The sequence below is a fragment of the Phyllobates terribilis genome, unplaced genomic scaffold (assembly GCF_046119375.1).
Source record: "Phyllobates terribilis strain yellow unplaced genomic scaffold, ASM4611937v1 Scaffold_98__1_contigs__length_5973952, whole genome shotgun sequence".
NCBI lineage: Eukaryota > Metazoa > Chordata > Amphibia > Anura > Dendrobatidae > Phyllobates > Phyllobates terribilis.
The window spans coordinates 501,652-529,230 of NW_027362858.1; the positions used below are offsets into that span (position 1 = coordinate 501,652).

The window sequence follows — 27,579 nt, forward strand, 5'->3', positions numbered from 1 at the left end:
AGTTTCATCCCATTGCTTCTAGTCTTTCCTTCTGCAAATGAGAATAAAGATGATCCTTCTACAATGTGACAGCCCTTGACATATTTGTAGACAGCTATTAAGTCTCCTCTCAGTCTTCTTTTTTGCAAGCTAAACATTCCCAAATCCTGCAACCGTTCCTCATAGGACATGGTTTGCAGACCAGTCACCATTCTGGTCGCTCTTCTCTGAACTTGCTCCAGTTTGTCTATGTCTTTTTTAAAATGTGGTGCCCAAAACTGTACACAGTATTCCAGATGAGGTCTGACCAAAGAGGAGTAAAGACCGATAATGACTTCACGTGATCTAGACTGTATGCTTCTGTTAATACATCCCAAAATTGTATTTGCCTTTTTTGCTGCTGCATCACACTGTTGACTCATGTTCAGTCTATGATCTATTAGTATACCTAAGTCTTTTTCACATGTACTGTTGCTTAGCTCTATTCCTCCCATTCTGTATATGCTTTTTTCATTTTTATTGCCCAGATGTAGTACTTTGCATTTTTCCCTGTTAAAAACCATTCTGTTGGTTGCTGCCCACTGCTCCAGTTTATTTAGGTCTTTTTGAATCCTCTCTCTCTCTTCTCTAGTATTAGCTATCCCTCCTAGCTTTGTGTCATCAGCAAATTTAATCAGTTTACCCTCAATTCCTTCATCTAAATCATTGATAAAGATGTTGAACAATACAGGTCCCAGAACGGAGCCCTGTGGTACCCCACTTGAGACATTCATCCAGCTGGATGTGAAGCCATTTACAACCACCCTTTGAGTCCGATCACTAAGCCAGTTATGAATCCACCTAACAGTTGCCTGGTCCATTGCATACTTGGTCATTTTTTCAATAAGGATGATGTGAGATACTTTGTCAAATGCTTTGCTGAAGTCAAGATATACTATATCTACAGCATTTCCCTGATCCACCCAGTCAGTGATTCTGTCATAGAAGGAAATTAAGTTAGTCTGACATGACTTGTTAGTTACAAACCCATGCTGACTCTGGTTAATCACTTCATTCTTATCCATGTACTTACATACATGTTGTTTAATCATTTGTTCAAAGATCTTTCCTGGTATAGAAGTCAGACTCACCGGCCTATAGTTCCCTGGGTCCACCTTCTTCCCCTTTTTGAAGATAGGAACAACATTTGCTCTTCTCCAGTCTTCTGGGACTTCTCCTGTTCTCCAAGAATTTTCAAAGAATATGGAGAGTGGTTCTAAAATTTCTTCTTCAATCTCCTTCAGTACTCTGGGGTGTAATTCATCTGGACCTGGAGACTTGAACTCATTTATGTTAGCTAAATATTCCCTCACAATCTTTCTGTTTACTGATAACTTGGATTCCTCTATTCCTTTAAAAGGACAGTGAAGATCAGTTGATGTTACATTTTCTTTCTGAGAGAAAACAGATGCAAAATAGGAATTAAAAAGTTCGGCCTTCTCAACATCCTCTCTTACCATTTCTCCATTTTCATCCTGTAAAAATCCTATAGCATCTTTGACTTTTCTTTTACTTTTGACATATGCAGCATGAGCCCCACACAGCCTGCCCCATGCACAGCCAGAGAGCCCCATAGCCTGCCCCATGCACAGTCAGAGAGCAGAGAGCCCCATATCCTGCCCCATGGACAGCCAGAGAGCCCCATAGTCTGCCCCATGCACAGCCAGAGAGCAGAGAGCCTCATGGCCTGCCCCATGCTCGGCATGAGAGCCCCATGGCCTGCCCCATGCTCGGCATGAGAGCCCCATGGCCTGCCCCATGCTCGGCATGAGAGCCCCATGGCCTGCCCCATGCTCGGCATGAGAGCCCCATGGCCTGCCCCATGCTCGGCATGAGAGCTCCATGGCCTGCCCCATGCTCAACATGAGAGCCCATGCTCACCTCGCTTCACCCGACGCTCTGCCTCTGTTGCTCTCTCCGCTGCTTCACACGCTGATTTGTGGAGGAAGGGGCCAAAGGCCCCTCCTCCACCAATGTAGTCGGCGCGGATGGAGAGTTTGGAGACAGCAGACGGCCGGCGAGCAGGCGGTGGGGGAGGTTGTGGTGCGTCCGTAGGCCACTGTTTTCCAGCCCCTCGGCCATTTCAGTCCGCGGGCTGGATTCGAACAGCCAGAGGGCGGGATGTGCGTCCACTTTGCCCAGGTTTGGCTTAGGGCAGTGAAAGCCCTTTTCTAGAGAACTTGCAACCTGGGAGGTCCACTGACCCCCTGGGATTAGAAGACGCTGACCATTACCTACTCAGATCTGTAAACTACAAAGCCAAATGACAGCGAATGTAGAATGTGCTGACAAGTGAGAAAATCACTTGAAGAAATATAAACATTTTAGATTCCCAAGAGCCACCGAGCCCCATACTCCAATTACCCCAGAGAGGTTTCACCACTAGTTACTCACTACTTACTGATGGAGACTGTTGAGTTTGATCATTTCAGTAGATGTGTTATTGTCTATACTCACAGTTTTTGACTACAGTAGTTAGTGCCCAAAATACTCTGATTTAACCCCTTCCTGCAGCCAGTTTTCTGATCCTAATCAGGCCTATTTTTCAAATCTGACGTGTGTCACTTTATGTGGTGATATCTTTGGAATTCTTCACAAAGGATAATAGGAAACAAATGGACCTTACAAATTATTTTCCAACTTCTCTTGAATCCAGCAGTACCCTATATATAGTTGTACACTACTGTCTGGGCACATGGCAGGATAAGAAGGGAAGGAGCGCCATTAAGCTGTGTGAATGCAGATCTTGCTGGAATAGTTTGCAAATACAATGTATTGGGGGCACTATTCATGGTCACCTGGCAGCTCAAAAGATGGCTACCATGAACAGGCTTGGCGCTATCTACTCCGTTTTCCAAATCCCAGGGATTGTCTTGCTCATCACCCTTTAACACCTTCATGACCTTGGATGTATGGATACGTCCAGGCGATTTTGTGTGCCCAGGAGCTATGCACACACGATCGCTGCCGTCTGTCAGCTGAACTGATAGCTGACACCCAACACTCAGGGCACCGCTCCCGGCACTTTAACCCCCGAATTATATATATACTTAATTTATGTACCCGTAAATATTGTTATGAAAAAAACAAATTAAACCACATACACTATATATATATATATATATATATATATATATATATATATATATATATATATATATTATAGTACAGACCAAAAGTTTGGATACACCTTCTCATTTAAAGATTTTTCGGTATTTTCATGACTATGAAAATTGTACATTCACACTGAAGGCATCAGAACTATGAATTAACACATGTGGAATTATATACTTAACAAAAAAGGTGTGAAACAACAGAAAATATGTCTTATATTCTAGGTTCTTCAAAGTAGCCACCTTTTGCTTTGATGACTGCTTTGTACACTCTTGGCATTCTCTTGATGAGCTTCAAGAGGTAGTCACTGGAAATGTTTTTCACTTAACATGTGTGCCCTGTCAGGTTTAATAAGTGGTATTTCTTGCCTTATAAATGGGGTTGGGACCATCAGTTGTGTTGTGCAGAAGTCTGGTGGATACACAGCTGATAGTCCTACTGAATAGACTGTTAGAATTTGTATTACGGCAAGAAAAAAGCTGTGAAGTAAAGAAAAACGAGTGGCCATCGTTACTTTAAGAAATGAAGGTCAGTCAGTCTGAAAAATTGGGCAAACTTTGAAAGTGTCCCCAAGTGCAGTTGCAAAACCACCAAGTGCTAAAATAAACTGTCTCACATGAGGACCGCCCCAGGAAAGGAAGACCAAGAGTCAACTCTGCTTCTGAGGATAAGTTTATCCGAGTCACCAGCCTCAGAAATCGCAGGTTAACAGCAGCTCAGAATAGAGACCAGGTCAATGCCACACAGAGTTCTAGCAGCAGACACATCTCTAAAACCACTGTTAAGGGGAGACTTTGTGCAGCAGGCCTTCATGGTAAAATAGTTGCTAGGAAACCACTGCCAAGAACAGGCTACAAGCAGAAGAGACTGCTTGTTTGGGCTAAAGAACACAAGGAATGGACATTAGACCAGTGGAAATCTGTGCTTTGGTCTGATGAGTCCATATTTGAGATCTTTGGTTCCAACCACCGTGTTTTTGTGCGACGCAGAAAAGGTGAACGGATGGACTCTACATGCCTGGTTCCCACCGTGAAGCATGGAGGAGGAGGTGTGATGGTGTGGGGGCACTTTGCTGTTGACACTGTTGGGGATTTATTCAAAATTGAAGGCATACTGAACCAGCATGGCTACCACAGCATCTTGCGGCGGCATGCTATTCCATCCGGTTTGCGTTTAGCTGGACCATCATTTATTTTTCAACAGGACAATGACCCCAAACACATCTCCAGGCCGTGTAAGGGCTATTTGACCAAGAAGGAGAGTGATGGGGTGCTACGCCAGATGACCTGGCCTCCACAGTCACCAGACCTGAGCCCAATCGAGATGGTTTGGGGTGAGCTGGACCGCAGAGTGAAGGCAAAAGGGCCAACAAGTGCTAAGCATCTCTGGGAACTCCTTCAAGATTGTTGGAAGGCCATTTCCGGTGACTACCTCTTGAAGCTCATCAAAAGAATGCCAAGAGTGTGCAAAGCAGTCATCAAAGCAAAAGGTGGCTACTTTGAAGGACCTAGAATATAATCATATTTTCAGTTGTTTCACACTTTTTTGTTAAGTATATAGTTCCACGTATGTTATTTCATAGTTTTGATGCTGTCGGGGTCGTAGCGACATTCCACTCGTCCTCCAGTCACTCCAAATTATGGCTATGAGCATGGGTCAACCATTCAAAGAATGAGTCAGACAACAAGCTGGTTCAAACTCAGAGCATGCTCAGAGGCTACTGGCAAGCCACGATCTCAGCAATGTTCTGCCTTTATTTCCGCATGCACAAACCTAAATACACTACGTAATGGGGAGGGGAAAGGGAGTGTTCGGGGCGGGGTAAGCCATAAATGGAGTGTTCGGGGCGGGGTAAGCCATAAATGTCTAGTATCCGGCCACTCCTGATTGGTCCACGTCTCCTTAACTCAGTCTCTGGGCAGACAACAGTCAGTTGATGTTTTGGTTTCATTTCTCTGAAACAGGTGCTTGGCTGATACCAGCGCCATCTTAGCATAAATTTCGATCTAAGTAACAAGTAGCAAGGAAAGCTTATTGTTATAAGACACAAAATGGTGGTTAGTACATAAGCAAAGCGTATAAAAGTATAAAAGTGGAAAAATATATATTCTTTCTTACCCTGACAATGCCTTCAGTGTAAATGTACAATTTTCATAGTCATAAAAATACAGAAAAATCTTTAAATGAGAAGGTGTGTCCAAAGTTTTGGTCTGTACTGTAGGTATATATGGTTTACGTTGTTTTTTCATAACAATATTTAATGGTACATATATATATATATATGTACCCATAAATATACACCGTGCATTGTGAAAGTATTTGGCCCCCTTGAACTTTTCTACCTTTTGCCACGTTTCTGGCTTCAAACATAAAGATATAAAATTCTATTTTTTTTCGGAAGAATCATCAACAAGTGGGACACAGTCGTGAAGTGGAACAAAATTTATTGGATATTTTAAGCTTTTTTAACAAATTAAAAACTGAAAAGTGGGGAGTGCAATATTATTCGGCCCCCTTGAGTTAATACTTTGTAGCGCCACCTTTTGCTGAGATTACAGCTGCAAGTCGCTTGGGGTATGTCTCTATCAGTTTTACACATCGAGAGGCTGAACTTCTTGCCCATTCTTCCTTGCAAATCAGCTCGAGCTCAGTGAGGTTGGATGGAGAGCGTTTGCGAACAGCAGTTTTCAGCTCTTTCCACAGATTCTCGATTGGATTCAGGTCTGGACTTTGACTTGGCCATGCTAACACCTGTGTACATTTATTTTTGAACCATTCCATTGTAGATTTTGCTTTATGTTTGGGATTATTGTCTTATTGGAAGATAAATCTCCGTCCCAGTCTCAGGTCTTTTGCAGACTCCAACAGGTTTTCTTCCAGAATGGTCCTGTATTTGGCTCCGTCAATCTTCTCATCAATTTTAACCATCTTTCCTGTCCCTGCTGAAGAAAAACAGGCCCAAACCATGATGCTGCCACCACCATGTTTGACAGTGGGGATGGTGTTTTGAGGGTGATGAGCTGTGTTGCTTTTACGCCAAACATATCGTTTTGCATTGTGACCAAAAAGTTCGATTTTGGTTTCATCTGACCAGAGCACCTTATTCCACATGTTTGGTGTGTCTCCCAGGTGGCTTGTGGCAAACTTAAAACGAGAATTTTTATGGATATCTTTGAGAAATGGCTTTCTTCTTGCCACTCTTCCATAAAGGCCATATTTGTGCAGTGTACGACTGATTGTTATCCTATGGACAGACTCCCCCACCTCAGCTATAGATCTCTGCAGTTCATCCAGAGTGATCATGGGCCTTTTGGCTGCATCTCTGATCAGTCTTCTCCTTGTTCGAGATGAAAGTTTAGAGGGACGGCCGGGTCTTGGTAGATTTGCAGTGGTCTGATACTCCTTCCATTTCAATATGATCGCTTGCACAGTGCTCCTTGAGATGTTTAAAACTTGGGAAATCTTTTTGTATCCAAATCCGGCTTTAAACTTCGCCACAACAGTATCTCGGACCTGCCTGGTGTGTTCCTTGGTCTTCGTGATGCTCTCTGCACTTGAAACAGAACCCTGAGACTATCACAGAGCAGGTGCATTGGAGGCAAATAGTGCTCTGTCCCTCCCGAGTCTCGCCGTATGGCTAAGCTGTACTGTACAGCCACATATGGGGTATTTCTACATTAAGCAGAAATTGTGGGATTAATATTGGTGCTATTTTTACCCATTTTCCAGTGTGAAAATGTAATATCAGCTAAAACAAAATTTTGGTGGTAAAAATGTAATTGTTTTCCTTCACTGCCCAACGTAGGCACCCCTATATAGGGGTGCAGTGATCATATTAACAACTGCACCCCTAGATGAATTCATTGAGTGGCGTCATTTGTAACATGGGGTCTCTTATGGGGGGGTTCTGTTGTTCTGGCACCGCAGGGGTTCTGCCAATGTGCCCTCAAACCAGTCCAGCAAAATCTGAACTCCAATATGGCGCTTCTTCCCTTCTGAGCCACGGCCCCATTATCAGAATTCGGTCAGTATTCAGTCAGTATTTTTCTCAGGAGCGGGATCCAAAACCAGGTGAGGAACAATCATAGAAAAGGTATAATAGAAACAAGTCACCAATTCTGCATTTATCACCCACTCCTGGTTTGGCTCTCACTCTTGAGAAAAAATACTGGCCGAATACTGACCAAATACTGATAGTGGGGCCATGGCCTTACACTGTGTCTCAAAAGTAGTTTTCGACCACATATGGGGTATAATCGTACTCAGAATAAATTGCACAACAATTTTCTCCTGTTACCCTTTTTGAAAATAAAAATTGGGGTCTAAAATTTAAAATAATGCAACGTTATAAACTTATGTGAAGCACCTGGGGGTTCAAGGTGCTCCCCACATATTTAGATACATTTCTTGAGGGGTCTAGTTTCCAAAATGGGGTCACTTGTGGGGGTTTCCACTGTTTAGGCACATCAGGTGCTCTCCAAACGCGACATAGCGTCCACTAATCCTGCAAATTTTGCATTCAAAAAGTCAAATGGCACTCCTTCCCTTCCAAGCCCTGCCGTGCGCCCAAACGGGAGTTTTCGTCCACATATTGGGCATCGGTTTACTCAGAAGAAATTGTACAACAAATTGCATGCCTAAAAAAAACATTTTTGGGGGAAAAATTGGATTTTTTTTTATTTTTACCGCTCAAGATTATAAACTTCTCTGTGAAGCACCTGTGGGTTGAAGGTGCTCACCACACATCTGATAAATTCCTTGAGGGGGTCTAGTTTCCAACATGGGGTCACTTGTGGTGGTTTTCCTCCATTTAGGCACATCAGGGGCTCTCCAAACGCAATATTACACCCGAGGATCATTCCCATCAAAGTCTGCGTTCCAAAAGTCACTCTTCCTTTCTAAGCCCTGCCGTGTGCCCAAACGGTAGTTTTCATTCACACATGGGGTGTCTGCATACTCAGAAGAAATTGCACAACAAATTGTATGGTTAAATTTGTACTCTTACCCTTGTGAAAATGCAAAATTTGGGGCTAAAAAACATTTTTGTGGGGAAAAATTTGATTTTTCTGTGAAGTCCTTGGGGATCCAAGGTTCTTACCATACTTCTAGATAAATTCCCCTGAGGGTCTAGGTTCCAGAATGGTGTCACTTGAGGGGGTTTCCACTGTTTAGGCACTTTAGGGGCTCTCCAAACACAACATGGCATCCGCTAATTATTCCAACAAATTTTACATTCAAAAAGTCAAATAGCGCTCCTTCCCTTCCAAGCCCAAACAGTGATTCTCCCCCACAAATGGGGTATGGGCAGTGTGAGGAGACAGCTTCTAATCTTAATTAGCAAGACGACTATGTTTGTTAGGCCAGAAGAACTACACTATTGTATGTGTGTTGACTTTTGAAGAAATGTGTTTTTCTTTCTTCGGGTGCCACAAGAAACATAGACTTTTGTCATAAGTCTGAATGTTGACTTCTCTTGATCTGTGAACAATGAATATTTGCTAAATATGTTGATTAACCTTTGTGTGGACCCTGTGGCTTGTTGACTTACAGAGCAGAAAAGTATAAGATATGGAAATTGATTAAATGCTCAAACAATGAGACATGAGCCCTGCACCTTCCCCCCTGACCTGTGAATGATGACCTGAGCCACAGATGTATAAATAAAAAGGGATTTCTATGGTACTGCAGGAAGTATCAGAGAGACACTTCAGGGCAGCAGCTTGGTAGCATGGCTCCATCCAGAGGGACACAGATTTATATTCTTCAGGAATCCAGCCTAAGGGAACACTGCCCTGGCTGTAAGGATACAGATCTGCTCCATTGACCATCACTGACCCTATGGAGATGTTTGAGGTAACCAGGTTTGTGACCATCCGGTCACCTGGTCCCGTGGATATGTTCTGAGACGCCAGGTTGGGACCATCCGATCACCTGGTCCCATGGAGACATTTGGGGAAGGCCAGGATTGTGACCCTCCGGTCACCTGGTCCAATGGATATGTTTGGGTTAGCCAGGTTGGGACCATCTGGTCACCTGGAACCCATGGATACACCCGGATAAACCCAGATTGGGACCATCCGATCACCTGGATCCATGTATATGTTTAGAGAAAGCCAGGGTGGGATCTTCAGGTCTCCTTGCAACGTACCTCAATGGACTGTCAGCTTCCTAAACTTGCTGCTACCTCCTCTCTGTGGGTGCCCGCCAAAATCGGGGGCCACTGGTTGAGGTAGTTGTCTCTGGAAGTCCCAAAGTGGCAGTTGCTCTATTCCCAGTGAGCCAGCGAAAGGGTGAGACTGCGTAATTTTGCACCATCTTGTGTGTTTGCTGGGACTGTTCAATAAAGTATTGCCACACAGTTTAACCTTCACCCTGTGTGGTTTGAGTAGTATTATGCCCACGGAAGACCCAGTGTCTCCACAGGCGTGCTCAGGAGGAAATGCACAACAAATTTTGGGGTCCATTTTCTCCTGATATCTTTGTGAAAATAAAAATAATGGGTCTAAATTTTAATTTTTGTGGAAAAAAAGGTAAATGTTCATTTTTTCTTTCCACATTCCTTTAATTCCTGTGAAGCACCTGAAGGTTTACTAAACTTCTTGAATGTGGTTTTGAGCACCTTGAGGGGTGCAGTTTTTAGAATGGTGTCACTATTAGGTATTTTCTGTCATATAGACCCCCAAAGTCACTTCAAATGTGATGTGGTCACTAAAAAAAATGGTTTTGTAAACTTTGTTGGAAAAATGAGAAATCGCTGGTCAACTTTTAATCCTTATAACTTCCTAACAAAAAAAAATTCAAAAATTGTGCTGATGTAATGTAGACATACGGAAAATTTTGTTTACAACTGTGATTTAAGGGCATAAAAATTAAGTTTGAAAATTGCTAAATTTTCAAAATTTACACCAAATTTTCATTTTTTTTTAACAAATAAACGCAAGTCATATTGAAGAAATTTTACCACTATCATGAAGTATAATATGTTACGGAAAAAAATCTCAGAATCAGTGGGATCCATTGAAGCGTTCCAGAGATATTTACCAATGGAAAAAAGGGGTAAACAAGAGAGACACCCGCGCTAAATAGTGTGTCATTGTATCAAGTATGTCAGCAGCTAGTGACAACCAACATCCCTGGATTGATGAATACTTGAATTGCCAAACAAAAACTGGAAAATGCCAAAAAAATACCCACTTCAGTGTACCATAAATGATGACCAATTAGAAACAAACCTAAAGTGTCCACAACTAATATTTTACTAACAAAAAGTGATCCAGATACAGTATATGTTGTGGAGGATCCTGCAGTCTGATCCGTATTGGTCAATCTAGACTGTATAAATTACATCAATGCAGTTTAATAGCCATATAATAGCAATCTGTATATCAAAAAACAATACCTCACAGGTTGTGTTATATAATATATAATCAATCCAGTGACCGCACAAATGAACTAAAATTTATATACACATATACACCATACACACCATGTGTTTAGAGCTTGTATGCAAGTTAGAAGTTAATTACCGTCCATTAACATTCCTGAATGACAGTCCAGGAGAGACGAGCAGCAGGACCTATGTAAGAAGGTCCGCAATAACTCACTGTGTCAGCTTTTTATTGCCCGATGCTTGTATGCAAGTTAGAGGTTAATTACTGTCCATTAACATTTCTGACTGACAGTCCATGAGAGACGAGCAGCGGAACCTATGTAAGAAGGTCCGCAATAACTCACTGTGTCGGCGTTTTATTGCCCGATGCTTGTATGAAAGTTAGAAGTTAATTACTGTCCATTAACATTTCTGACTGACAGTCCATGAGAGACGAGCAGCGGGACCTATATGAGAAGGTCCACAATAACTCACTGTGTCGGCGTTTTATTGCCCGATGCTTGTATGAAAGTTAGAAGTTAATTACTGTCCATTAACAATTCTGACTGACAGTCCACGAGAGACGAGCAGCGGAACCTATGTAAGAAGGTCCGCAATAACTCACTGTGTCGGCGTTTTATTGCCCGATGCTTGTATGCAAGTTAGAAGTTAATTACTGTCCATTAACATTTCTGACTGACAGTCCACGAGAGACGAGCAGCGGGACCTATGTAAGAAGGTCCGTAATAACTCACTGTGTCGGCGTTTTATTGCCCGATGCTTGTATGCAAGTTAGAAGTTAATTACCGTCCATTAACATTTCTGACTGACAGTCCACGAGAGACGAGCAGCGGGACCTATGTAAGAAGGTCCGTAATAACTCACTGTGTCGGCGTTTTATTGCCCGATGCTTGTATGCAAGTTAGAAGTTAATTACCGTCCATTAACATTCCTGACTGACAGTCCACGAGAGACGAGCAGCGGGACCTATGTAAGAAGGTCCGTAATAACTCACTGGGTCGGCGTTTTATTGCCCGATGCTTGTATGCAAGTTAGAAGTTAATTACCGTCCATTAACATTTCTGACTGACAGTCCACGAGAGACGAGCAGCGGGACCTATGTAAGAAGGTCCGTAATAACTCACTGTGTCGGCGTTTTATTGCCCGATGCTTGTATGCAAGTTAGAAGTTAATTACCGTCCATTAACATTCCTGACTGACAGTCCACGAGAGACGAGCAGCGGGACCTATGTAAGAAGGTCCGCAATAACTCACTGTGTCAGCGTTTTATTGCACGATGCTTGTATGCAAGTTAGAAGTTAATTACCGTCCATTAACATTCCTGACTGACAGTCCACGAGAGACGAGCAGCGGGACCTATGTAAGAAGGTCCGCAATAACTCACTGTGTCGGCGTTTTATTGCCCGATGCTTGTATGCAAGTTAGAAGTTAATTACCGTCCATTAACATTCCTGACTGACAGTCCATGAGAGACGAGCAGCGGGACCTATATGAGAAGGTCCGCAATAACTCACTGTGTCAGCGTTTTATTGCCCGATGTTTGTATGCAAGTTAGAAGTTAATTACCGTCCATTAACATTCCTGACTGATAGTCCACGAGAGACGAGCAGCGGGACCTATGTAAGAAGGTCCGCAATAACTCACTGTGTCAGCGTTTTATTGCACGATGCTTGTATGCAAGTTAGAAGTTAATTACCGTCCATTAACATTCCTGACTGACAGTCCACGAGAGACGAGCAGCGGGACCTATGTAAGAAGGTCCGCAATAACTCACTGTGTCGGCGTTTTATTGCCCGATGCTTGTATGCAAGTTAGAAGTTAATTACCGTCCATTAACATTCCTGACTGACAGTCCATGAGAGACGAGCAGCGGGACCTATATGAGAAGGTCCGCAATAACTCACTGTGTCAGCGTTTTATTGCCCGATGTTTGTATGCAAGTTAGAAGTTAATTACCGTCCATTAACATTCCTGACTGATAGTCCACGAGAGACGAGCAGCGGGACCTATGTAAGAAGGTCCGCAATAACTCACTGTGTCAGCGTTTTATTGCCCGATGCTTGTATGCAACTTAGAAGTTAATTACTGTTCATTAACATTTCTGACTGACAGTCAACGAGAGACGAGCAGCGGAACCTATGTAAGAAGGTCCGCAATAACTCACTGTGTCGGCGTTTTATTGCCCGATGCTTGTATGCAAGTTAGAAGTTAATTACTGTCCATTAACATTTCTGACTGACAGTCAACGAGAGACGAGCAGCGGAACCTATGTAAGAAGGTCCGCAATAACTCACTGTGTCGGCGTTTTATGGCCCGATGCTTGTATGCAAGTTAGAGGTTAATTACCGTCCATTAACATTTCTGACTGACAGTCAACGAGAGACGAGCAGCGGAACCTATGTAAGAAGGTCCGCAATAACTCACTGTGTCAGCGTTTTATTGCCCGATGCTTGTATGCAAGTTAGAAGTTAATTACTGTCCATTAACATTTCTGACTGACAGTCAACGAGAGACGAGCAGCAGAACCTATGTAAGAAGGTCCGCAATAACTCACTGTGTCGGCGTTTTATGGCCCGATGCTTGTATGCAAGTTAGAGGTTAATTACCGTCCATTAACATTTCTGACTGACAGTCAACGAGAGACGAGCAGCGGAACCTATGTAAGAAGGTCCGCAATAACTCACTGTGTCAGCGTTTTATGGCCCGATGCTTGTATGCAAGTTAGAGGTTAATTACCGTCCATTAACATTTCTGACTGACAGTCAACGAGAGACGAGCAGCGGAACCTATGTAAGAAGGTCCGCAATAACTCACTGTGTCGGCGTTTTATGGCCCGATGCTTGTATGCAAGTTAGAGGTTAATTACCGTCCATTAACATTTCTGACTGACAGTCAACGAGAGACGAGCAGCGGAACCTATGTAAGAAGGTCCGCAATAACTCACTGTGTCAGCGTTTTATTGCCCGATGCTTGTATGCAAGTTAGAAGTTAATTACCGTCCATTAACATTTCTGACTGACAGTCAACGAGAGACGAGCAGCGGAACCTATGTAAGAAGGTCCGCAATAACTCACTGTGTCGGCGTTTTATGGCCCGATGCTTGTATGCAAGTTAGAGGTTAATTACCGTCCATTAACATTTCTGACTGACAGTCAACGAGAGACGAGCAGCGGAACCTATGTAAGAAGGTCCGCAATAACTCACTGTGTCAGCGTTTTATTGCCCGATGCTTGTATGCAAGTTAGAAGTTAATTACTGTCCATTAACATTTCTGACTGACAGTCAACGAGAGACGAGCAGCAGAACCTATGTAAGAAGGTCCGCAATAACTCACTGTGTCGGCGTTTTATTGCCTGATGCTTGTATGCAAGTTAGAAGTTAATTACTGTCCATTAACATTTCTGACTGACAGTCAACGAGAGACGAGCAGCGGAACCTATGTAAGAAGGTCCGCAATAACTCACTGTGTCGGCGTTTTATGGCCCGATGCTTGTATGCAAGTTAGAGGTTAATTACCGTCCATTAACATTCCTGACTGACAGTCCATGAGAGATGAGCAGTGGGACCTATATGAGAAGGTCCGCAGTAACTCACTGTGTCAGCGTTTTATTGTCCGATGCTTGTATGCAAGTTAGAGGTTAATTACCGTCCATTAACATTTCTGACTGACAGTCCACGAGAGACGAGCTGCGGGACCTATGTAAGAAGGTCCGCAGTAACTCACTGTGTCGGCGTTTTATTGTCCGATGCTTGTATGCAAGTTAGAGGTTTTAATTACTGTCCATTAACATTCCTGACTGACAGTCCACGAGAGACGAGCAGCGGAACCTATGTAAGAAGGTCCGCAATAACTCACTGTGTCGTCGTTTTATTGTCCGATGCTTGTATGCAAGTTAGAGGTTAATTACTGTCCATTAACATTCCTGACTGACAGTCCACGAGAGACTGTTTTGATGTCCGATGCTTGAAGCTGTCAGTGCTGATTACTTGGATGTGGAGGTGGCGGCATGAGCACGCAAGGACCGGTGGCTTGCCTGCGGCTGAACTTGCCGTGTATGAAGGAGCAGTGGCATTTTCCAGTTTTTATTTGCCAGTTCCACAGTTATTACCTCATAAAGTGATACTTGTCAGAATTGTAAAATTTGGACTAGTCATGAAGGTGAAAACAGGCTTTGGGGGGGTAAAGGGATTAACACATACACATGTATCTGGACTTACTCAGAGACCTCTAGGCTTGGGCCATGGTGTAAGGCCACGGCCCCACTATCAGTATTTGGTCAGTATTTTCTCAGGGGTGGGAGCCAAAACCAGGAGTGGGTGATAAATGCAGAATTGGTGACTTGTTTCTATTATACCTTTTCTCTGATTGTTCCTCACCTGGTTTTGGCTCCCACTCCTGAGAAAAAATACTGACTGAATACTTAACAAATACTGATAGTGGGGCTGTGGCCTTACCTGCAGTTCTGTAGAGTGAGACTGCAAGAAGAATAGTCAGGTAGCCGGGTCAGAACCAGCAGGGCCGAGAAAATACAAAATCAGAAGACACCAGTAGTCCGTAAACGGTCCGGGGTCACAACAGGAAACCAATACACAAGCCGGGAGCTGAGCACAGAGGACTGAACCAGAGGAGAACAAGGCTGTATCTGGCAGCTTCCGGCAATATGCTTCCAGCTTTAGTAAGGTGCGGTGCTTTCCAAATGGCTGAAGCAGGGAGCAGATGACTCCAGCTGGACAGCACACACACCCATACTGGCAGATGGTACTACTGGTCCCAGGCACCCTAATCTTAGTGGCTGGACAGGGCCTGGGCCACCCAGAAATTCTGGTTCCGACGTCTCCTCCATCACCAGCGCCGCCTGAAGAATGAATAAGGCGGCTTCTGGTGAGAGAAGCAGACGTCGCAGGAGCAGATCCCAGAGGAGATGGGACCCACCATTTGCAGAAGCCCTAATATAACAAAATGGCAGAAAACCAGAGCAGTAAAAATACCCATAAAGTGACTCAATTTTGAAAATTATAACCCCTAATGAATTAATCTATAGGAGTAGGGACTATTTTGACTTCACAGCCACTTTACAGAAATTAGCACGCAGTGGATGTTAGAGAGTGAAAATTGCACATTTGCCATTTCATTTCCTAACACATAGTGCCCAGATTGTGCTCCGGGAGACACACACCATAAATTAAGTGGGTTCTTCTCACTATAGTAATGCCAAATACATGGATGCTAAATGTGGTTTGGGCACACTGCAAGGCTCAGAAGCGAGGGGGAGATCTGACTTTGGTAGAGCGGATATTGCTGGATTGGTTTATGAAAGCCATGTTGCTTTTCAAGAGCCTTTAAGCCACTAATAATGTGGAAACCTTTGTTTTTCCATAGACAGATGATGGATCTGAGTGGGGACTTGTTTTTTGCGGGATGAATAGAAGTTTTTATTGGTATTATTTTTGCCTGCATAACATTGTTTGGTGGCTTTTTATTCCATATTTGGGAGGCAGAATGAACAATCAGTTGAACACCACGGTCTACTGCTTCATGCTATGAGGTTTTGTATTAGACTGTGAACTCTCAGCGTCTTGGTGAATAATTCAATTTTTTTTACATAACTTACCATTTTTATGGACAGTTTAAGTAGAAATGTTCAAAAATATAAAATTCAAGGATACTTTATTAAAAAATAATAATTAGCTTTCTTCTTGGCAGATGACTGTACCAGGAGATCAGAGGGACAGCTGACATCTTCAATTTTCAAATCAGATGATTTTGAGATCCCACAGGATACAGTTGAAGTGAATGCCATTACTCCAGATATACCATCATCCCTTCACAGCAAAGATCTGTCATCTAATCCTTTGAAACAGGTCCTGTCTTCTGATTCATTACCGACTACTAAGGAAAATCAAAGTCACAAAATATGCATTAAAAAACTAATTGCTTCTAAAGCAAAAAAGCCATTTTCACATTCAGAATATGGAAATCGTTTTCCCGTCGAAAAGTCTTTTCTTAAACATCAAAAAATTCACACAGCAAAGAATAGATTTTCTTGTTCCAAGTGTGGGAGATGTTTTAACCAGAAATCAGATCTTGTTAGACACCTGAGAACTCACACAGGGGAGAAGCCATTTTCATGTTCAGAATGTGGGAAATGTTTTGTGAAGAATATATCTCTTCTCAATCACCAGAGAGTCCACACAGGGGAGAAGCCTTTTTCATGTTCAGAATGTGGGAAATGTTTTAACCAGAAAGCACATCTTGATAGCCACCAGAGAACCCACACAGGGGAGAAGCCTTTTTCATGTTCAGAATGTGGGAAATGTTTTAAATGGAAAACAAATCTTGATAGCCACCAGAGAATCCACAGAAGCGAGAAGCCATTTTCATGTTCAGAATGTGAGAAATCTTTTACAGAGAAAACTCATCTCATCACACATCAGAGAACTCACACCGGGGAGAAGCCATTTTCATGTTCAGAATGTGGGAAATGTTTTGCAAAGAAATCAACTCTTAATACACATCAGAGAACTCACACAGGGGAGAAGCCATTTTCATGTTCAGAATGTGGAAAATGTTTTACAGAGAAATCAAAGCTTATCAGACATCAGATAACTCACACAGGGAAGATGCCTTTTCCATGTTCAGAATGTAGAAAATGTTTTCTAGATAAATCAACTCTTTTTACACATCAAAGAACTCACACAGGGGAGAAGCCTTTTTCATGTTCAGAATGTGGGAAATGTTTTAACCAGAAATCAGATTTTGTTAAGCACCAGAGAATCCACACAGGGGAGAAGCCTTTTTCATGTTCAGAATGTGGGAAATGTTTTAGCCAGAAATCAGATTTTGTGAAGCACCAGAGAACCCACACAGGGGAGAAGCCTTTTTCATGTTCAGATTGTGGGAAAAGTTTTGTACAGAAATCACATCTTAATATACATCAGAGAACTCACACAGGGAAGAAGCCTTTTTCATGTTCAGAATGTGGGATATATTTTACACAGAAATCAACTCTTAAAACTCATCAGAAAAGTCACACAGGGGTGAAGCGTTTTTCATGTTCAGAATGTGAGAAATATTTTACACGGAAATCATCTCTTAAGAAACATCAGAGAAGTCACACAGGGGAGAAGCCTTTTTCATGTTCAAAATGTGGGAAATGTTTTGCAGATAAATCAACTCTTGTTATACATCAGAGATGTCACACAGGGGAAAAGCCTTTTTCATGTTCAGAATGTGGGAAATATTTTACACGGAAATCATCTCTTAAGAAACATCAGATAAGTCACACAGGGGAGAAGCCTTTTTCATGTTCAGAATGTGGGAAATGTTTTGTAGATAAATCATCTCTTATTAGTCACCAGAGAAGTCACACAGGGTAAAAGCCTTTTTTATTTCCTTAAATTATATTCTTATTGTTCAGAATGTAGGAAATATTTCATACAAAAATCAAATTTTGTTCAGCACCAGACTGAGCAGTCACACAGGTGAGAAGCTTTTTTCCTGTTCTTAATGTGGTAAATGTTTTACTTGGAAATCAAGTCTTAATAAACTTCAAAGAAATCACACAGAGGAGAAGCCTTTTTCATGTTCAGAATGTTGAAAACGTTTTAACCGAAAACTGGATCTTCTTAAAGGGGTTGTTCACTACTAGGACAACCCTTTATTCATGTTTGGCCTTGATAAAATAAAAAAACTCATACTCAGGTCCCGTGCTGGTGCTGTTCCAGCAGTGTTGTGACTCACGTCATTTTACACGGAAATCAACTCTTAATACACATCAGAAAAGTCACACAGTGGTGAAACTTTTTCATGTTCAGAGTGTGGGAAATATATTACATTTAAATCATCTCTTAAGAAACATCAGCGAAGTCACACAGGGGAGAAGCCTTTTTCATGTTCAAAATGTGGGAAATGTTTTAACTAGAAAGTGCATCTTGATAGCCACGGGAGAACCCACACAGAGGAGAATGCAGCGACTACACCCTACTGGTCTCTGTACAGACTACAAAGGCCATAGCTGCACAACTAAAAACACAAAACTAGGACCTAACCCTTAAATAGGCATTTGAGGAGTTTCTTGTACCAGAGAGGAGGCTGCAACACACTGTCAATAAAGGGAAAGAAAAGTGTGAAGTAAGATATGAAAAACCCTTAGTGAGAAACACATTCATATAGGGTAAAGAAGGCAAGCTAATGAGAACCAAAAATAAAAGGAATAAGTAGAACTTCCCAGAAACCTAACAGTGGTAGAAAGAAAAGGTACTGGGAGGGAAAGCAAACAGACAAGGAGGATTGTTTCACCTTTGTTGTGAAACTTACAAAATTCATCCTCACCCACAATTATTTGAATTTGATAACAACATATATCTACAGGAGACTGGTACTGCAATGAGAAGTAAAATGGCTCCACAGTATGCAAATCTTTTCATGGCCAAGCTTGAAAGTGACTTCTTGTCCTCATGTCCCCTCTTGCCTACTACCATTACATTGACGATATTTTAATCATCTGGATGGAATCTGAGCAACAGCTTAAGATATTCCATGAATACTGTAAGGTTGCAGCCGAACAGGTCTTGGACGGGAGGTATGTGTCCCAGAGGTGCCAAGCCTTGGTGATGTAGGACTTGGAAAAGCAGGCTCCAGCACACATAGTGCTGAAAGGTATTTAATGTACTCAGATTAGAGGGCTGGGTTTTACGAGCAGCTGAAAGAGCTAGGTGGAAACAGCTGCTCACTTACCTTCAGTTTAGGTCTTGGAAGGCCTGATTTAAGACAGCTGCACCTGTCTCAATCTGTCTGTGTGTGTTGTGCAAGGTGAGCAGGCTTGCATGTGCTGCTCAGATCTTGCTGAAGGCAGAGAAAGGCATCTGCATTTAAACGATTGAGGGCGTGCTGTATGGACTGGTTATTTTATGTTTTGTTCTGTTTGGAACCTGAAAGAGGCTGAGATATTTTTGTTTCCTACCTGGTTTATAGACATTTAATAAACCACCAGTTTGTTTGAACCTGCGGACTGCATCCCTGTGTGAACCAGCGCCTACCACAGAGTTGACCCCTCACAAATTGGTGCTAGAAGTGTGGGCATGAATCCCAAGGGGGCCAGTGTGACTGCTATAGGAAACTGTATACAGTACAAACCAAAAGTTTGGACACACCTTCTCATTTAAAGATTTTTCTGTATTTTCATGACTATGAAAATTATACATTCACATTGAAGGCATCAAAACTATGAATTAACACATGTGGAATTATATACTTAACAAAAAAAGTGGGAAACAACTGAAAATATGTCTTATATTCTAGGTTCTTCAAAGTAGCCACCTTTTGCTTTGATGACTGCTTTGCACACTCTTGGCATTCTCTTGATGAGCTTCAAGAGGTAGTAACTGGAAATGGTCTTCCAACAATCTTGAAGGAGTTCCCAGAGATGCTTAGCACTTGTTGGTCCTTTTGCCTTCACTCTGCGGTCCAGCTCACCCCAAACCATCTCGATTGGGTTCAGGTCATGTGACTGTGGAGGCCAGGTCATCTGGCGTAGCACCCCATCACTCTCTTTCTTGGTAAAATAGCCCTTCCACAGCCTGGAGGTGTGTTTGGGGTCATTGTCCTGTTGACAAATAAATGATGGTCCAACTAAACGCAAACCGGATGGAATAGCATGCCGCTGCAAGATGCTATGGTAGCCATGCTGGTTCAATATGCCTTCAATTTTGAATAAATCCCCAACAGTGTCACCAGCAAAGCACCCCCACACCATCACACCTCCTCCTCCATGCTTCATGGTGGGAACCAGGCATGCAGAGTCCATCCGTTCACCTTTTCTGCGTTGCACAAAGACACAGTGGTTGGAACCAAAGATCTCAAATTTGGACTCATCAGACTTCCACTGGTCTAATGTCCATTTCTTGTGTTCTTCAGCCCAAACAAGTCTCTTCTGCTTGTTGCCTGTCCTTAGCAGTGGTTTCCTAGCAGCTATTTTACCATGAAGGCCTGCTGCACAAAGTCTCCTCTTAACAGTTGTTGAAGAGATGTGTCTGCTGCTAGAACTCTGTGTGGCATTGACCTGGTCTCTAATCTGAGCTGCTGTTATCCTGCGATTTCTGAGGCTGGTGACTCGGATAAACTTATCCTCAGAAGCAGAGGTGACTCTTGGTCTTCCTTTCCTGGGGCGGTCCTCATGTGAGCCAGTTTCTTTGTAGCGCTTGATGGTTTTTGCAACTGCACTTGGGGACACTTTCAAAGTTTTCCCTATTTTTCGGACTGACTGACCTTCATTTCTTAAAGTAATGATGGCCACTCGTTTTTCTTTACTTAGCTGCTTTTTTCTTGCCATAATACAAATTCTAACAGTCTATTCAGTAGGACTATCAGCTGTGTATCAACCAGACTTCTGCACAACACAACTGATGGTCCCAACCCCATTTATAAGGCAAGAAATCCCACTTATTAAACCTGACAGGGCACACCTGTGAAGTGAAAACCATTTCCGGTGACTACCTCTTGAAGCTCATCAAGAGAATGCCAAGAGTGTGCAAAGCAGTCATCAAAGCAAAAGGTGGCTACTTTGAAGAACCTAGAATATAAGACATATTTTCAGTTGTTTTACACTTTTTTGTTAAGTATATAATTCCACATGTGTTAATTCATAGTTTTGATGCCTTCAGTGTAAATGTACAATTCTCATAGTCATAAAAATACAGAAAAATCTTTAAATGAGAAGGTGTGTCCAAACTTTTGGTCTGTACTGTATGTCCTGGGTGAAGGCTGCCAGCCAGCAAGCATGGAAGAGCTGATTAAGCAACTGGTGCAGGCAAATATGCATCAGCGGCAAGCTCAGCAGGAGACCAACAAATTGTTGATACAGCAATTTTAGGTTCAACAGCAACAGATTCAGCAGCGACAGCAGCAGGAACTGATGACGCTCCTGGCGGAGGCCGTCCGTATCAGAGAAGCCGCACGACCTCGAGGCCAAAGCGACAAGACCCAGGTAAGGAAAACCGTGAGACGGGTGTTGCAAAAGATGACTCAAGGGGATGACGTTGAGGCGTTCCTGGTCGTATATGAGAGGGTGGCGGACCGTGAGCGACTACTACCGGAGCAGTGGGCGGAGGTTCTAGCTCCATATCTGACCGATGAAACCACAGAAGGAGTATAGCAAGCTTAAGGCTGAGAGCCTGGCGCGACTGGGAGTTACCCTCGCAGTCAGGGCACAACAAGTTCACCTCTGGAACTTCCACAGGGACTAACCTCCTCGGTCACAAATGTTTGATCTTTTGCACCTGGTACAGAAGTGGCTGCAGCCAGAGACTTGTTCCCCAGCCCAGATGGTCGAGAGAGTGGTCATGGATCGGTTTATCCACTCACTGCCTAAGCTGATTTAGTCCTGGGCTGCCCAGAGAGATCTCCAAAATGCAGACTACCCGGTGGGCCTAGTAGAGAGGTACCAGGCGGTAAAGGGTTCCCTGGGTCGTTAAGCAGTGGTTATGTCACCTTTCTAGGGCTCCCAGAAGAAGAGGACTGAATCGCAGCTGGGTAATCAGTCCCATTCTATCCTTTGCTGGAGGTGTCATGCCCCTGGCCATATAGCCACTCGGTGTCCCATGTACTCTGAGCAAATGGACTGCAACGTGGGCCGGCTTTGCTCTTATTTTGCCTACCCCCGCCTGCAGCGCGGTTCCTCAACATGGCGAGGGCGCTCAGGCATGCTCATTGTCCATAAACGGGGTGCAAGTGTCTGGACTGTTGGACTCAGGAAGTTTGGTAACCCTGATAAACGCCAAACTCCTTCATCAGCTGGTTTCTGGGAAGGTGGTAGGTGTCCGGTGTATCCATGGGGACGCTAAAAACTATCCTGTGGCCTGGGTGGATGTAAACATGGACTGTGGCACCTCATCTCAGGAAGTGGGGGTCGTTAAAGACTTGATGCACCCGATAATAGTCGGACGGGACTTTGCTTTATTCTGGGATATGTGGGGGAAAGCGGGGACACCTGGTTGCTCGGACGTCAGCCAGATCATCCCTGAAGACACCTCGCCGCAGGCTGTAATGGACGAGTTTCCCATGTGTGTGTTTGTGGGGCGATGAGGATGAGGTAGCATCCCCTGAGGCCAATATCCCTGAGCAGGGGGTGTCCGAGGGAAAATTTGGAATTGCCCAACTCATGGATTTAACTTTGAAATTGGCGTTCGAAAATGTTACCGTGTTAAATGGAGTGCCTCAGGAGCCGGGGGGCCGACAGTGGGTTCCCTCATTTTTCTGTGAATGGGGAATTGCTGTACATAGTAACCAAGTCAAGGGGTGAGGTAATAGAGCAGTTGCTAGTGCCAGGGCCCTTTAGACGCAGGGTACTTGACATGGCTCATTCCCATGTGTTGGGTGGTCACCTGGCGCAGATAAGGCTTAGGGACGGATCCTCCAGAGGTTCTGCTGGCCTGGGTGCTACAGAGAAATAATGAGATACTTGCAATGACTATAGGAAGCTGAACAAGGTCTCGAAGTTCGACACCTACCCAATGCCTAGGGTACATGAGCTTATCGAAAGGCTAGGACCCACTCGGTACATCACCACCCTGGACCTCACCAAAGGATACTGGCAAATTCCCCGGTCCAAAGAGGCCAAGGAGATTACAGCCTTCTCGACGCCAGACGGATGTTATCAATATGTCAGGATGCCGTTTGGGTTTCAGGGAGATCCAGCCACTTTCCAGAGAGCCATGGACCGGATCTTAGCACCCCATAATAAGTACGCAGTGGCCTTCCTAGTTGACATCGTCATATTCAGCCAGGACTAGGAAAGTCATCTTGGCAAAGTTCAAGCAATACTTGACGCCCTAAGGAAGGTGGGCTTTACCATCAACCTGAAGAAATGTGCTATGGGGATGGAGGAAGCCAAGTATCTGGACTACATGGTTGATAGAGGGGAAATAAAACCACAAATAAATAAGGTTGAGGCGATTCTGAACTGGCCACAACCCCTCAAGAAGAAGCAGGTCAGGGCATTGTGGCGACTATCGAAGGTTTGTCTATATCTTTACCCTGATAGCAGCCCCGCTGATGGATCTTCTGAAAGGGACAAAGCCGGCTATGGCTAAGTGGCCTGGAAGCTGAAGCAGCCTTCCAGGATTTAAAACTGGCCCTCTGTAAACAGCCAGTCTTGGTGGCGCAAAACTTCTCCAAAGAGTCTGTGGTCCAGACGGACGCATTGGATGTCAGACTGGAAGCAGTCTTGTCCCAGGATATTAAAGGAGAGGAACACCCAATAATGTACCTCAGTCGGAAACTGTCCATGTGTGAGAAGAACTACTCCATAGTAGAAAAAGAATGGTAGAAGGTTCAGGTTAGTGTCCGACCATCCCCACTAAGGTGGATGCGAGAAAAGAAGGGAAACAATGCCCGAGTAACTAGGTGGTTTCTAGCCCTACAAGATTTTAGTTTCCAGGTAGCCAGAAAGGATAGGAGTGGTACCAATTAAATCCGCACTCCTCCACACATGGATAAGGAATCAAAGGTTCAATTAAAGTCCATCTTTTATTTAAGGCTTTATTTATTTTGGACTTTAATTGAACCTTTGATTCCTTATCCATGTGTGGAGGAGCGCAGATTTATTTGGCACCATTACTATTCTTTCTGGCTTTCTGCTGTTTATCCCTCTGTGGATTCAGTGCTGCCTGCAGCCCTCCATTATACATACCACATGTGTTATGCATTTAACAACCCAAAAAGGTGAGATTTTTCTGTTTTCTCACGACTTAATCTGGTAACAGCACTATTTGCGCTCCCCTTTTTATTTATTTTTAGTTTCCAGGTGGAGCATAGGCCTGGGAAAAAACATGGGAATGATGATGCCTTATCAAGGGTCTTTGTATGGTGGCAGAAGGTGCCAAGCCCACCGGCTTTGGGCAGAGGGGAGGTATGTAAGGTTGCAGCTGGACATGTCGTGGACAGGAGGTATGAGTACTCAAGGTGCCAAGCTTTGGTGATGTACGGAAGAATAATTTTCCTCTTTACTCTCCAAATCACACACCACCACCTGTGAACTTGACCTAATCCAGTCCCATCTCATCCCCAACCTTAACACAGTCTTCATCCCAACCCTTACCCACCTTTTCAACCTGTCACTAACAACTGGTGTCTTCCCCTCATGCTTCAAACATGCCTCGATCACACCCATCCTCAAAAAGCCCTCCCTTGACCCATCCTTTCTGACTAGTTATTGCCCCCTATCACTTCTCCCTTACGTCTCAAAACTACTGGAACAACACATCCATTCTGAACTGTCTTCCCACCTTTCCTCCTGCTCTCTCTTTGACCACCTCCAATCTGGCTTCCGACTGCACCATTCTACTGAGACTGCTCTGACTAAAGTCATCAACGACCAACTAACCACCAAATCCAAGCGACACTACTCTGTCCTCCTCCTCCTAGACCTGTCATCTGCCTTCGACACAGTGGACCATTCCCTCTTACTACAGATTCTCTCATCTGTTGGCATCAAAGACTTGGCTGTATCTTGGATCTCCTCATACTTAACAGTCAGAACATTCAGTGTCTCCCACTCACACATCACCTCCTCATCTCACCCCCTATCTGTCGATGTCCCCAAAGGTGCAGTCCTAAGACCCCTGCTCTTCTCCATCTACACCTTTGGCCTGGGACAATTCATAGAGTCTCATGGCTTTCAGTACCACCTGTAGCATCGGCGTCTATGCCTTCTTCCAGGCAGAGACGCCATCCCTCTCACCTCCTCTCTCCCCGCGCTCCCCCCTCCCCTTCCCAGCCTGCTGTCAGCGCGCGCAGTCCTTTAGCATCGGCGTCTCTGCCTCCTGCCAGGCAGAGACGCCGTCCCTCTCACCTCCTCTCTCTCCGTGCTCCCCGCTCCCCTTCTCAGCCTGCTGTCGGCGCGCGCAGTCCCCCGGGCTCTGTGCTTAGGGCGCACGCGCGCGGGCTCCCCCCCTCTTAAAGGGGCCGTGCGTGCCGTCCTAAGGAGTCCCCGGCCAATAGCCGAGGGTCCTCCCATATATAGGGCACCTCCAAAATGGAGGTGCCCGAGCAAAGTTGTTGCACAGTTTCTTATCTCGGCTTCAGCCCTCAGGGCCCGTTGCTAGCCTGACTCCTCGTCCTGCCTGCCAGCCTGTTATCTGCCCGTTATCTGCCGAGCCTGCCAGCCTGCTCACCTGGAGCGCTCACCTGTTACCTGCCCTGTCTGTCAACCCACTCACCTGGGAGCACCCGTCTGTTACCTGCTATGTCTGTCAGCCCGCTCACCTGGGAGACCCGCCTGTTACCTGCTGTGTCCGTCAGCCCGCTCACCTCGGAGCACCCGCCTGTTACCTGCTGTGTCCGTCAGCCCGCTCACCTGGGAGCACCCGCCTGTTACCTGCTGTGTCCGTCAGCCCGCTCACCTAGGAGCACTCGCCTGTTACCTGCTGTGTCCGTCAGCCTGCTCACCTGGGAGCGCCCACCTGTTACCTGCCTTGTCTGCCTGCCCGCTCACCTGGGAGCACCCGCCTGTTTCCTGCTAGCCTACCTGGAGGCCCTGCCGTCACTTGCTGTGACCACCTGCCTGGTAAATCTAGAGACTACTACTTGCTCTGCTGTCACGTACCGTGACCACCTGTCAGTTAACCAGAGACTTCTGCCTGCTTGCTGTGTCCATCCGTTATACCGGTCAGTTCCAGCCATCTGACCCGTGGGAGCCACCTGCTCTCTTACAAGGTCGTCCCCAGAGTAGCACCTGGTCCCTCTGCCCGGATCCTCCCTGGTCACGGAGTCGTTAGCCGCCGTCCGACCAGGGTCGGTTCGGGTTGATACTTAGTTACGCTCCTCTGGGTCCCTCCTTGCACCGCGGCACAGAGGTTCCACCACCCGGACCCGTAACTCCACCTCTATGCTGACGACACACAGATCCACCTCTCTGGACCCGATATCTCCTCCCTACTAACCAAAATCCCACAATGTCTGTCCAGTATCTCATCCTTCTCTGACAGATTTCTAAAACTTAACATGGATAAAACAGAATTCATTGTCTTTCCGCCATCTCATTCATCCCCCACGTGACCTATCTATCAACGTCAATGGCTGCCCACTCTCCCCAGTCCCTGCTCGCTGCCTGACTAATCCACCTGTCCCCACGCTATTCCCCAGCCTCTCCCCTCTGTCAATCCCTTCACTGGTTCCCCATTGCCCTTAGAATCCAGTTCAAAACCCTAACCCTGGCATACAAAGCCATCCACAACCTGTCTCCTTATATCTTTGACCTAGTCTCCTGGTACATACCTGCACGCAACCTCCGATCCTCACAAGATCTCCTTCTCTACTCCCCTCTTATCTCCTCTTCCCACAATCGCATACAAGATTTCTCCAGTGCATCCCCCCTACTCTGGAATTCTCTACCCCAACATATCAGACTCTCACCTACCATGGAAACCTTCAAAAGGAACCTGAAGACTCACCTCTTCCGACAAGCCTACAACCTGCAGTAACCATTGCTCCGCCATACTGGTGCACGACCAGCTCTACCCTCACTTACTGTATGCTCAACTATCCCTTGTAGATTGTGAGCCCTCGCGGGCTGGGTCCTCGTTCCTCCTGTACCAGTTGTTGTCACGTTTTGTTAAAGATCTTTGTAATAGTTCATGTATGTATACCCCTTTTTCACATGTAAAGTGGCATGGAATAAATGGTGCTATAATAATAATAATGTAAGACTCGGAAAAGTAGGCTGCAGCACACATAGTGCTGAGAGGTACGGTATTTAATGGGCCCAGATTAAAGGGCCTGGTTTTACGAGCAGCTGACAGAGCTGGCGTGATCAGCTGCTCACTTACCTCCAGTTCAGGTCTTGGAAGGCCTGATTTAAGACAGCTGTGCTTGTCTCAGTGTGCTATGTGTTGTGCAAGGTGAGCAGACCTTGCATGTGCTGCTCAGAGTCTGCTGAAGGCAGAGAAAGGCATCTGCATTTAAACGACTGAGGCAGCGCTGTATGGACTGGTGATTTTGTGTTTTGTTCTGTTATACCTTTTTGGAACCTGAAAGAGGCTGTTATGTTTTGTTTCCTGCC

At 44.7% G+C, this 27,579-nt stretch overlaps 1 protein-coding gene across 1 annotated transcript in view; it reads left to right on the plus strand.

Moving 5' to 3' along the window:
• LOC141198570 (uncharacterized) overlaps positions 1-18,042 on the plus strand; it is a 35,756-nt gene extending 17,714 nt beyond the window's left edge. Inside the window, exon 7 of the mRNA XM_073662996.1 lies at positions 16,227-18,042. Within this exon, the coding sequence (XP_073519097.1) occupies positions 16,227-17,899 (1,673 nt within the window). The 3' untranslated portion in view covers positions 17,900-18,042. The remainder of the gene's footprint in view (positions 1-16,226) is intronic.
• Positions 18,043-27,579: the final 9,537 nt, after the last annotated feature.